Below are 13,709 nucleotides of genomic sequence, written 5' to 3'. Positions count from 1 at the left end.
AAATTTGGGCTGTCTTGGATGGAGAATAGGGATTTTTTTGGAATATAATTTAAAAGCATTAAGCCAAAGCATTCAACCCATTGTCCTTGGGTTGAATCTGGCTCTCATCTAGGTTTCTCCAGCAAACCTTAATCTAGTCACTACTATTGCAGCCCCAAGGACCGTTTCCCTCCTCATGGGTGCATGGCTTTCCTCCTCAGAACTGAGCCTTTTCTATAAATGTGTAGTTAACTTAGCTTTTCAATGGATGGTGATCATGGTTGCTAATACCCTGAAACGAAACTAAACTCTAAGATGTAAAAATGAGCAATTTAACTAAAATAATACCTCTGAGGCTCTCCTTCTCTCCAACCTTTTTTTCTCACATATAACATATTTTTACTCAGTTTTCTCTCTCCTGTGTAAAAATCTGCATCTCTTCTGCATTTCTCTCTTTCTTCTCCTTTGATTATTCTCCTCTGCTTTACCTCCCTCTCCTGTCTTTTAAATTATCAAAATATAGATTTAAAGTACATTTTACAGTATATTTGTAATTATTATAAAGCATTGTAATAATTACTAAAGTGTGTGTTTTTTCTACTTTTAAAAATAGATAAATTGAACCTATTGTGGTGTTATGAATAAATTAAGTAGCTTGCTATTTGTAACTGGTTTTCCATTGTGCCCACCTCTACCCCACTTTCCAACTAAACCACTATAGTAATGCTGTGATAACAACTGTTACATTTAAATTTTTTTTCCTAACTGCAACAATGCTAGGAAATCTTTCTAGTTTCCATAGCACTTTCCATATCCAAAGTCCTATACAAGTAACCATAATATTTCTTCAAGTCCTAGTTTTCTATAAAAATATATGCAAGTGCAGCGGTGGTACTAAGAATAGCATGGAATGGATTTTTCATTCTCATAATCTTTATTCTTTGTCCTGGACAATTCACCCCTTCCTTAGTCTTAACTCAAGATCTATACAAATACATTCCCCTTTCCAGCCAGATTCTTGCCCCCAAGGCCTTCCTATGGAGAAGCTTTACAGCTATCACAGTACAGTTCTACAACATAAACCTGTAAAAGCACGATCTTATGAAAATGATAGATTGGAGGGATGGTTACAAAATAACTCTTCCGTTTACAAAGGATTTACTTCACATTGTTTTAAAAGAGCATGTTGTCTTTAGTATGTTCCAAATGATTTGAATTTTTCAGAAGTACATCTTCCAGGTAAATAAAATTATCTTTTTTTCCCTTTATCTGACATAGATGAGAATATCCTAATGCTGCACCTCACAGCTATTAGTTTGTTTGCCTCCAATACAACAGCAACACCTCAGGCTGTGGAAGAAGCGACCCCAGTCAGGAGAGCAGGAGCTACCTTCATTGCAGACACATCACTCCACTTCAGATATTTCCCACCTCTAAATTGGAGAAGGAAATATGTCATTCACTCTAAGTAAAAGAGAAAACGATAAGGAGGATGACGTGACATCATTTACTCTAATTAAGGGAGAGAATGATAAGGAGGAAAAGTTTGAAGACGCCTATGAATTTATCCCTGTGGCAACAACAATGAATCTAGTATCTTCCCTGGAAGAATGCACAACTGGACTGTATTTATTTCTGAATAACAGATTCTCAGACGCCATAAATCTCATTCATCCATGGTCAAAAAACAGCATATACCATGCTCTACTTTATAGTATCCTTACGGTTGTCAAGGGCATCTTGACTTTTGATCCAGAGGATATACAGAATGGAACGACTGCTGCCCAAGAAGCTTTGAAAACCTGTCACAGTTTCCGAAGAAAATCCAGAATGATAAGTTTTTCTCATCTAGTAAGTAAACAGGGAATAAAGGCAATCAGAGAAGAGGAATTGCATGCAGAAGTCTGCTATGCTGAGTGTTTGATCTTGAAAGCCACTATAACATTTATACAGGAGGACAGTGTGCTTAATTTTCTTAAAAGTGGGATCAGCGTTGGGTCAAGTTATCAAATATACAAAGACTGTCAACAAGTATTAACACATTTACCTAACCACCAAAGCAAAACCCACAGACATCTGGTTGGAGGAATAAAATTTGGACTTGGAGCATTCAATTTGATATTATCACTTGTGCCACCAAAGACACTCAAAATACTCAATATGGTCGGATATTCTGGTGATAGAGAGTTAGGCTTGACTTTGCTTAATGAGAGTGCATCTGAATCCCATTTAAATAATATCTTAAGTCTGTTGACTCTACTCTTTTATTACAGTTATATCCATGTAGCTTTTGGTGTTGAAAAGGGTCACAGTTCTGCTATAGAAGATCTCTTTCTAATCTACCTTCAGAAATTTCCAAAGTGTGTCATACTTAAATTTTTTCAGGCACGTTTTAGTATGCTGAAAGGAAATTTTGAAAATGCACAATTAGCTTTAGAGGAGTGCATTTTTCTCCAGAATGAATGGAAGCAGATTCATCACCTCTGTTACTGGGAACTCATGTGGTGTCACATTTTTCTGCAGGATTGGAAGCACGCTTACTACTATGCCGATCTACTGTTTCACCACAGCAGGTGGTCCAAGACAATGTATTTGTACAGTAAAGCTGTACTACTGGCCTTGTTTCCGTCTGATTTTGTGAAATCGCTAGGTGAGGATATGAACTCTCTCTTCATAAAAGTGGATAGCCTGAAAGCCAAAATTTTAGGAACTTCTGTGCCAATTGAAAAGTTTGTTGCTGAGAAGGGCCAGCGCTATGGTACTACCACAGGCTGGTTTACAGCACAGCCCCTTCTGGAATTCATTTATGCCTGGAGTGGTTTCCGAATCATGAGCAAAAAACTAGGCCTTATCAAAAGCTGGCTTTCAATAATTGACAAAGGCGAAGAACTTTTACGAGAACATCCAAATAAAGAGTATGGCACAGATGACATAAGTTTCTTAAATTTACTGAAAGGTCTATGTCTGAAACACTTAGGCAGATATTCCATGGCTGAGGAGTACTTTAATCGTGTCATTCAAAAGGAAAAATTGTTAAAATATGACCACTATTTGGTGCCATATACTTACTATGAACTGGGAGTTCTATACTATCTAAAAGGAGATCATGCCAATGCGACAAAAAGCCTGGACAACATAAAAAACTACAAAGACTATTCCATGGAAGCCCGATTACAGTTTAGGGCTCACATAGCCCTTGAACAAATAGCTAAAGAAAAGTGATTTAGACACAAAGTGTGGTTTTGTTTATTATGAATGAAGTATCTACAGTCAGCAAGGTAATTAACAGGTAGGAAAATCATTTCATTGTGGAAGAAATCCAAGAAGAGGCAGCTGCTAAGAATCTGACCAGTAACAAGTAAGAAAGGAATTGGCCATTACTTTTCCCTCTTTCCTTCTGCATACATATAAAATGGAATGTCTTAGACTGGCAAATGGAGTGATGCACATTCTTGAAAAAGAAAAGGCAAATGATGTACATTATATACTCTCTTATATGTTATAAATTGATCAATTATGTTAGATAGCATTGTCAAAAACTCAAAAAATATTTTTTACCATCTCACTAGTATACAACTTGCAAATAAAATAGGGAAAGTAGCTACACTAGGAATCCCAGCCCCCTGTAAATGTTTTGATTTAATTGTTAAAAGAAAGAAAAAAAGACTTTAAGGTCTTACTGACATTTCAAAACAATGATACACTGAATAGCACAGACTGAATGGTTTTCCCTCACACACAATAATTTTTATTGGCTTTTTATACCAGAGAAGATATTTTCCCGCTGTGTGATCAGTAGTACATTTTACTTGTTTTCATTGGGAAGCTCAAAAAAGGGTCTATAATTTGCCACAGGATAGAGAAGAAAGGAGTCCTCCCCTTACACACACACACACACACACACACACACCCCCCTTCTGAAGATAATTGGAGGCGGCCAAGGATGCACTGGGTAGAGAAAAAGACTAGGCTGGTGGAGGGAGAGTTTAGTTACCATAGCCTAGCTTAGTTGCTCTCCCTAACGTGCAATTCCTATTAAGACTTCAACATAATTAAACTGCTTGCATCTATCCTGTTGCGATTGTTAGTGGGCTAACCTGAGAGCAGCTGTAGGTAGGGGGCTCCATATTGTTTTGCCTGCCTTAGGGATAAAATCAGTACCTAATTTCCAGACCATTAAGTCTGGCTGAGTGTATCCTCCTTGCAGTCACTCTTGGAAACCGAAGTTCCTGGGAAAGTTTGGTTTGCTAAAACACAAGTGTAACACTTTCTCGTAATGCTTTGGCTGTGCAGACAACTAACTGAACCACAATGAGGAGCTAATATTTCAGATTTAGAAATGCTTACTTTGAAAAACATGCTCCTCATTAATTAAAAATAGACCTTTAGGTGAACAGTTGTGGTTGAGTTATTCTCCATTATTTAATCAGTATGGTATAGTAGTTAATTTAACCACTCTCGCCTGATTACCTGACTTTGTGTCCTAGCTCTGTCACTAACCAGCTATGTGGACTTGGGCCTCTGTGCCTCAGTTTCCTTAGCTATAAAATAGGTATAATAATAGTTCCTATCTCCTGGTTTTTGTGTGTTAATTAAGACAGAGTTAATACACATTTATTATTACTACTACTACTAGTAAGAATTATAACACATTGTTCTTCAGTGCAGAGGATTTAAATTATTTTCTTGGGAAGAAACAAAGGTCTCTTTGTTACCTGCTTTGCCAATCTAAAATTTGACCTGTTAACTTGCTTTTTCTATTCTTGTTTATCTTGGTCACTTATGAAATAAGTAACTCTCTGCCTAAATTATGGTTTTGTGTTTTGTCCCAGCTTCTTCCAATAAATAGCAATTTGTTAATTGGTTAAACAAACATATGTTGAATGCCTACTATATGCAGGCACTGAACAGGGTACTGAGGATATAAAGTGTGGTCCCTCTCCTGATGGCTCCATTAGGGAGATAAGTTAGAAAAGGATTTTGTTGGGGTGGAGACACTTAAAACAGTTCCTTAAACAGACAGGAGTTTATTTGGTCCAAACAAAAGCAATCTGAAGTTAGGTGGCTCCTTTTACTTTTATTTTTCCGTTTGGCCTGTAGGCCTTCTCTTTCATGTCTTCTCACGGTGGAAAGAGGCCTCACCTCCAGGCCTTCTGTCAAAGCCATGCAGATTGGAAGAGGAATGGTTAAGGCACAGAAAAGGCTTTCTCCTTCTTAGCAAGCTTTGCCTTTTTACTTTGGAAGGAACAGCCTTCCTAGGGACTTCCATGTATATCTCATTGGCCAGAAATATTTATGTGGCCACTTCTACCTGCAAGGGAAGCTGAAGGTTGAGTTTTAGCTTTCAAACCTCATTAGGAGGTTGTGGGAAAGGATCATTAAATGAACCAACCTACAGTAACTGCCACAACACATAAGATACAAAATGGTATCGAGGGGCACAGTTGAAAAGGCGGCAAGGCAACAATGAGATCGGGAACCACCTGGGGAAGATTTTATGGGGGCTCTAACAGGAAATCTTGCAATTGGCATTTCCTTGGTGAAGTTGCCACCCACAGCAGAGGTTCTGGCCCTTAACTGGTCCAAGAGTTGACCAGACACCTTGAGGCTGATTCTCACTAGTCAAACTCACAAGAGACTAAGGTAGAATTTACCCTGCTGATTTATTTATTTATAGTGGGGACTACTCCATAGTTGCAAACTCAATTTCTTGTAGGGATCAAGCAGGTAATGTAAACATAAGAAGAAGCCAAATGTAGAACAATAAAAATGGTGGAAAATGAAGTTGTGAAGTTGTGAAGAAGAGACAGCAAACTTATCTAAATGCTTTCAAATTAAAAAAAAAAAAATGTAGGGGCCAGCCTGCTGGCACAGTGTTTAAGTGTGCACGTTCTGCTTCAGCAGTCCGGGGTTCGCCGATTCAGATCCTAGGTGTGGACATGGCACCGTTTGACAAGCCATGCTGTGGTAGGCGTCCCACATATAAAGTAGAGGAAGATGAGCACGGATGTGAGCTCAGGGCCAGTCTTCCTCAGCAAAAACAGGAGGATTGGGAGATGTTAGCTCAGGGCTAATCTTCCTCAAAAAAAAAATTTAACACTGTGCAGTCATTAAGCTAATCTGCCCATCCTGATATGACCTTTCGGCCCCTAATTTGTGACTTCTGGTCTATTCCTTTCTATTGACTAGAAAGTGTTCATGTTTCCATCTTAAGAACCATTTCTTCTGATAAACAGTGTACTCAGAAAACCAGCAGCAGAGTCACAGGCAGCATGGCAAGCATAGAATCAGAATGTAAAGAGACAGATAGTTTTAGGAATATCTATTCCAGGCCAGGGTGAGACTTAATGAAGCATTCATTCCCCACAATAAGCAGACATCTCTGGAAAGTCCCTGCCTTCCAGATTAAAAGTCTCCAAAAGACCCCTCCCAACCTTTTGCTTGCTGACCTTTCTTCTTCCGTGCCTTCTCCGCCAACCCTGGGTTACTGAATGTCCAAGTAGGCTACAATATAATTAAGTTTCCATTTACTAAAACTCAATCCCATTCCAGTCCTGCTTCCAGAGAATACAAACCAGCTCAGTGAGTTTGGAATTTCGGTCCTCCCCACATTCTTTGGTCACACAGATTATTTATGGTCTCTTTGTGCAAATGAATCAGATCTAATCACATCCATTTTATTTAACACTTAGGACTAGTTTATAAGAGCTTTGGGGGGCTACCTCACTCTTGCCTTCCTGTGCCATAAGCACAGATAAAGTGCTATTCAAGCATTTTTTATTCCATGAAGAAATTTTCTTATCTAATTTAGTAAATGTAATAACTATTGGAGGCTTGAGATCCTGAAAAAAACGAAGAAGAGGGGGTTAAGAATGAAGAAAAGAACAAAGAGAATTTCTGGTAAAGGCCCAGAGTCAAAGTTCTTCTCAACATGCCCTTGCCCCAATCCAATCAATCACTAAGTCCTGCTGATTTCTTCCTTGAGACATTTGTTGCAGCTATCCCTCTTCCCTTTTTCACTTCCACTGCTATCAACTTAGGCTAGGACTTTATTTCCTGTCTGGACCACTGCAGTGGTTACTAGGAACTCAGTAGTGAACATCCTTTTTTGTTCCAAGGCAATTCCAGGGAAAATAAAAATGATTAACTCCACTTTACTATTTTTTTCAAATCAAAATAAAATACACATAAAACATGTATACTCTTGCCACTTAGAGTACTTCTTTGTATAAGAGAAACTAAAAAAAAAAAAAAAATGGCACTGATTTTTATCCAAAAGATATTATGTGGGCATATTTAAGAAGGAATCACACAGAAGCAGTTTTCTAAACTTTCATGCCCTACATTTGTCTAGTGCTTCAGAGTTCACAGTCTGTTCAAATGTTTTCATCCTAAGGAAACAATGCTATCTTCCCTCTACTGCTAGGGAAACCCATCTTCCCTCTCTGAGGTTGTAAAATCTCCCCTCTGGGTGGGACAGATAACTAAGCAATTTGGAGACACTGCCTTTCTAAAACTAGATTTCCATTCGGGAAGTGGTTCTGGAATTTTTTCCCCCTAATATCATGGCTTTGTTTAAATAGGCTACATTTTACATCAAGTTTCATGCTCTATATGCTCTATACTTTTCTATTTTCCCCATGTCCAATTTTTCTGCACCCTTTCTAGTATACTGATTTAATCATGTCACTCCATCACTCAAATTTTTCCTATTCTCTTCGGTCTATTTATTCACTCATAACATGAGTTAATATTTGAAAATTCTTAGAATAGTGCCTGGCACATATTAGGTGCTATACAACTGTTTGAGAAATAAAAGTTCAGTTCAAATTGAGCACTTACTATATGCCAGGCAATGTGCTATAGAGGAGGTATATATGGTAGTAAATAAAAGACATAAATAAAACCCTCTAAGGGAGTTTACAGGGCTCACAAAGTGTCTGTGTATGACTTAGTCATGAAAATTTAGAGTTGACAGTATCTTGGGTCATCTAACCCCATAGTTTCATTTATAGATGAGGAAACTGAAATCTAAGAAGGTAAAGGACTTCCAAAGTCATAAAGCTGGTAGGAGCACAGCCGGTGGTGTGCAGGAGCCAGCTTAAAGCAGTTTAAAAAAGGCCGTTGTTAAGTATATATACACATGTAACAAAGTATTTCATTCTGCAGTGTAGATAGAAGGCTTAAAATGCAAATAACCAGTTGTCACAAATTGGGTGTAGCTCTTTAGGACTGAATTTTTATGCGGCCAAATGTTTTCCTTCATACTATAATAACAATTGGTGTTTATATTAGCTCTTTGTAAATTTACAGAGGACTTTAACTGGCAAAATCTAATTTAATCCACTCAAGCCACATTAATATAGTCAGCCAATCATTCAATGAGCGAAGGTTACAGGAAGGATTATTTGGAATGAAGACAATAAGAAACAATATACTTCAGGGATTATACGGAACTCAAATCCCAAGTAGTCAGGGGAAAGCTGATTAACTTTTGATGTTTTCTACATTGTGGTTTGACAGTCCTCTAATTCTGTTTTTGTAAATCTCCCTGGGTGTTCAACTTGCAGGAACTCAACATTTACCACCTTGTACCATTTTTCAAGATTACAGACCGGAAAAAATTCTGAACTATACCAGATGCCCACTAAGTACGTGACCAGAAATCCGTGGTGGAAGCGAGTCTTTTGCACTTTTCCAATTGGGGTGGGGTGGGGTGCGGTGGGGTGGGGTGGGGTGGGAGGGCGTTTATAGAGAGTGGTCTGTTAGGCAGAGTTCAACCAATCTCGTGCTTTACTTTCCGGCTTCAGCATCTGCAAGACTGTACCACGGACACCTCCCAAAGAAGCTTAATTGCCTTACACAGGCCAAACAAACAAGAAATACCTTGGCTCTGTCGCTCTTCTCCAAGGTACTTTGACCTCACACTTCCAGAGCTTTACGATTTACCCAAAGAGTTCCTGTGCTTTGAATCCATGAAAAAAGTGTATTACCACGTCTACTCTCAACATGGAGCTGGCACTAGCCTTTTCCTCTTCAAAAAAAAAATTGAAATGTCCAACGTGGCAGTGGAGAGGGGTGGCTCTGGCGAAGAAGAAATATTATCATTACACAAAAGTCTCAGCCCCTGCTCGCAACCTGCACCCGGCGTTTACCACTCCAGATCCCGCGACTCTCAGACCTCTAGGTGTGTCTAAGGCCAAGGACTACAAAACAGAGAATTCTGGGGGAAGGAAGTGACGACATGGCGCAAAGCATGCTGGACTCGGGCGGGCTCCGCTCTAGGAACTCTTTCCCGACGGCGTGCTTGCTGGGTCCCGGTTGCCACTAGGAGTTGTAACTGGTGTCTGTCTCTTTTGGCAGGATTAAAGGTTAGGTACCACCAGGTTTGCCTACAGCTCTAAGTATCATGGGGCTGTAGGCTAGGCCAGGGAAGCTGAGCTCCAGAGCCTTAGCTGTTGCGCTCTTATTTATGCATCCTCCAAACCAATTTTAAGAGGAAATTGTCACAGATCCGGGGGCCTCTCCTTGGAGAGATCCGGCGGAGACACAGAGCCAGAGAGCGACTGGGTGGGTATCAGAGTTTTTTTTTGTTTTTTCGCTCCCCGCCCCCCCCCCCCCCCCCAAGTTTTGCCTAAAAGTGTTGTGGAGTTAGCTTCTTTGATGAAGGAGAGCAGATTTAAAGGGTTTAAGCATCTGCAGACCGGCGTTCAAAGCCAGCATGAAGGCGATCTGGGATGGGATTCGGAGGCAGAGTAGGAGTATACCAGATGAGTTACCCCAGACTGGGCCCCGCGGCGACTCTGTGTCCCCTTAGCTTTTAGAATGAATAGTGAATATTAACTATTTTCCTGACACGGAATTTAAAGCAAATCACAGATGTTCTCTACTTCTAGGATGGAAATTGGAGGTAAGACGTTTGCTTAGGTGGGACATATGTAATAACCCGAACTGGTGGTTGTTTTAAATCTAGCCAGCTGGCAGCCATGAATGAATGGATGAAGAAAGGCCCTTTAGAATGGCAAGATTACACTTACAAAGAAGTCAGAGTGACAGCCAGTGAGAAGGAGTATAAAGGATGGGTTTTAACCACAGACCCAGTTTCTGCCAAGTGAGTATGGGTTCTGCTTCCCTGAAATCATGACACCTCTGTGCTTCCTATGTGTTATATCCAGACTAAGAAAGCAGATGGTTGAAAGGCTAATTATTCCCACGTAAGAATTTTACTACTTTTGAATCTTAACTGCTGTTCTAACTATTGATTACCTAGCTTGTAGAAATGAAACACTTCTTTTCTTACTGGAAAATTTCAAACGTATACAGATATAAAGAGAAGAGTATAGCAAACACGTTACTCTCCCTTCCAAATATTTTAAAGCAAACATCATATAATTTTATTCATAAATGCTTCAATATATCTCTTCATAGATAAGGACTCTTTAATAAGTGTAAACCACAATACCATTGTAACACCTAACAAAAGTAATAATAACTTTAATATTAGCTAATTCCTAGTCGGAGTTCAGATTTGTGTGATTGTTTCAAAAGTATCTTTTTATATTGTTTTATCAGTTTGGTTGATATGTTTCTTAAGTATCTTTAACTGCACTTCCTCTTTTTAGTTTTACATGTCGTTTATTTGTTGAAGAAACAGAGTCATTTGTCTTAGAGAATTTAACATTCTGGATTTAGCTCATTGCATTATCATAGTGTAGTTTAATATGTTCTTTTATCTTGCATATATCCTATAAATTGGTAGTTGGTTCTAGAGGTTGAATTAGGAACAGATTTATATTTTGCAAGATTACTTTAAAGGTGGTGATGCACAGTTTTTATTTTGGAATGGTTTTAGATTTACAGAAAAGTTGCAAGGAAAGTACATAGAGTACCCATATACCCATCCTCCCCTAATGTTAGTAGCATCTTACATAACCATGGTACATTTGTTAAAACTAAGAATTTACGATAACTAAACTGCGGTCATTTGGATTTTACCAGTTTTTCCACTAGTGGCCTTTTTTTGTTCAGGATCCAGTCCAGGATCCCACATTATGTTTAATCCTCATGTCTCCTTAGTCTCCTCTGATCTGTGACAGGTTTTCAGTCTTTCCTTGTTTTTCATGACCTTGACACTTGTGAAGAGTACTGGTGAGGTATTTTGTAGAATGTTTCTCAATTTGGGTTTGTGTGATGTTGTCTCATAAATAGGCTGGGGTTATAGGTTTTTGAGAGAGTAGCACAGAAGTGAAATTCCCATCACATCATATCATGTGTCATATATCATATTTTATGTAGGATGTTTGCATTTATATTCAGGAGTGAGATTAACTTACAGTTTTATTTTTTAATTCTGTCTTTCTCTGCGTTTGTTGTCAAGGTTATATTAGCCTCATTAAATGAGTTAAGGCACAGTCCCCCTTTTATAGGCTTTAGAAGAATTTGATTAGATTACAATGTTTGATCCTTGCAAATTTTATAGAACTTGCTAATAGGATTGTCAGGGCCTTTTCCTCCCTCCATGGGAAGATTTTAAACTAGTTATTCAGTTTTGATTAAGAGTACAAGACTATTTACATTCTCACTTTTTTTTGTCTGTGAATCAGTGTAGAAATTTATATTTTCTAGGAAATTTTCTGTTTCAAGTTTCAAAATTATTGGCATTAATTGTTTTTAATATTTTATATTGTTAATCTTTGCTGCCTTGTTCCTAATATTATTTATATGTGCCTTCTTTCTCTTTTTATTAATCTTGCTTGAGTTTTATGAATTTTATTTTTTTTCGAAGAACCAACTTTTGGCTTTGATGATCGTCTTATTGACTCTTGTTTTCTATTTCATTAATTTTGTGCTTTGTTATTTTCTTTGCAAGAGGAGTTATTCAGTGGTTCTTTTTCTTATTGAGTTCATAATAGTTTACATCATTTTGAAATTTCAGTTGTACATTACTTCTCTTGTTTTTTTTTCTTTAAAGATTGGCACCTGAGCTGACAACCATTGCCAATTTTTTTTTTTTTTCTGCATTATCTCCCCAAACCCCCCCGTACATAGTTGTATATCTTAGTTGTGGGTCCTTCTAGTTGCGGCATGTGGGACGCTGCCTCAGCGTGACCTACGAGCAGTGCCATGTCTGCCGGCAGGATCCGAACCCTGGGCCACTGCAGCGGAGCGCGCGAACTTAACCACTCGGCCACGGGGTTGGCCCCTGTACATTACTTCTTGACTGTCACCACATAAGTGCTCCCCTTCACCCCTAGTGCCCATCGCCTATCCCCTTTCCCCTGGTAACCACTGAACTGTTTTCTTTGTCCATGTGTTTGTTTATATTCCACATATGAGTGAAATCATATGTTTGTTTTTCTCAGTCTGGCTTATTTCACTTAGCATAATACCCTCCAGGTCCATCCATGTTCTTGCAAATGGGATGATTTTGTCCTTTTTTTATGGCTGAGTAGTATTCCATTGTGTATATATATACCACATCTTCTTTATCTAATCATTGGTCACTGGGCACTTGGATTGTTTCCTTGTCTTGTCTATTGTGAATAGTGCTGCAATGAACAGAGGGGTACATATGTCACTTTGGATTGTTGACTTCAAGCTGTTTGGGCAGATACCCAGTAGTGGGATAGCTGCGTCATATGCTATTTCTATTTTTAGTTTTTTGAGGAATCTCCACTTTTTCCATACTGGCTTCACCAGTTTGCGTTCCCACCAGGAGTGTATGAGGGTTCCCCTCTCTCCACACCCTCGCCAACATTTTTTATTTTTAGTCTTAGTGATTATAGCTATTTTAACAAGTCTAAGGTGGTATCTTAGTGTAGTTTTGATTTGCATTTCCCTGATGATTAGTGATATTGAACATCTTTTCAGGTGTTTATTGGTCATCTGTTTATCTTCTTTGGAAAAGTGTCTGTTCATATCTTTTGCCCATTTTTTGATTGGGCTGTTTTTTTTGTTTTTCAATTGTGTGAGTTCCTTATATATTATGCAGATTAACCCCTTGTTGGAAATGTGATTTGCAAATATTTTCTCCCAATTGGTGGATTGTCTTTTTGTTTTGATCCTAGTTCTTTTGCTTGCAGAAGCTCTTTAGTCTGATGAAGTCCCATTGTTTATTTTTTCTTTTGTTTCCCTTGTCTGAGAAGACATGGTATTGTAAAAGATCTTTTTCAGTTCGATGTCATAGAGTGTACTAGCTATATTATCTTCCAGGAGTTTTATGGTTTCAGGACTTATCTTCAAGTCTTTGATCCGTTTTGAGTTTATTTTTGTGTATGGCGTGAGATGATCTACTTTAATTCTTTTGCAAATGGTTGTCCAGATTTCCCAACACCATTTAGTGAAGAGGCTATCTTTCCTCCATTGTATGTTCTTGGCACCTTTGTTGAAGATTAGCTGTCCATTGAGGTGCAGTTTTATTTCTGGGCTTTCAGTTCTGTTCCATTGATCTGTGTGCCTGTTTTTGTACCAGTACCATGCTGTTTTGATTACTGTGGCTTTGTAGTACATTTTGAAGTCAGGGATTGTGATGCCTCTGGCTTTGTTCTTTTTTCTCAGGATTGCCTTAGAAATTTGGGGTCTTTGGTTGCCCTGTGTGAATTTTAGGATTCTTTGTTCTATCTTCGTGAAGAATGTCATTGGGATTCTGATTGCGATTGCATTGAATCTGTAGATTGCTTTGGGTAGTATGGACATTTTAACTATGTTTATTCTTCCAATCCATGAGCATA

General features: G+C 38.5%; 1 protein-coding gene across 36 annotated transcripts in view; it reads left to right on the top strand.

Moving 5' to 3' along the window:
- TTC39D (tetratricopeptide repeat domain 39D) overlaps nucleotides 1–13,709 on the top strand; it is a 36,183-nt gene that overhangs the window by 14,196 nt on the left and 8,278 nt on the right. For 21 of the 36 annotated variants that reach the window (XM_070235610.1, XM_070235604.1, XM_070235601.1 and 18 more), the window contains one exon: nucleotides 1,258–3,414. In XM_070235610.1, the coding sequence (XP_070091711.1) occupies nucleotides 1,432–3,201 (1,770 nt within the window). In that variant the 5' untranslated portion in view covers nucleotides 1,258–1,431 and the 3' untranslated portion in view covers nucleotides 3,202–3,414. Of the gene's footprint in view, nucleotides 1–1,257; nucleotides 3,415–8,549; nucleotides 8,631–8,789; nucleotides 9,550–9,952; nucleotides 10,091–13,709 lie in introns of those variants that run through there. The other 15 variants (XM_070235611.1, XM_070235614.1, XM_070235612.1 and 12 more) reach the window with 3 other exon arrangements.

Source organism: Equus caballus, chromosome 15 (genome assembly GCF_041296265.1).
Source record: "Equus caballus isolate H_3958 breed thoroughbred chromosome 15, TB-T2T, whole genome shotgun sequence".
In the NCBI taxonomy this organism is placed as follows: Eukaryota; Metazoa; Chordata; class Mammalia; order Perissodactyla; family Equidae; genus Equus; species Equus caballus.
This window is presented reverse-complemented; position numbering and strand designations above follow the sequence as displayed.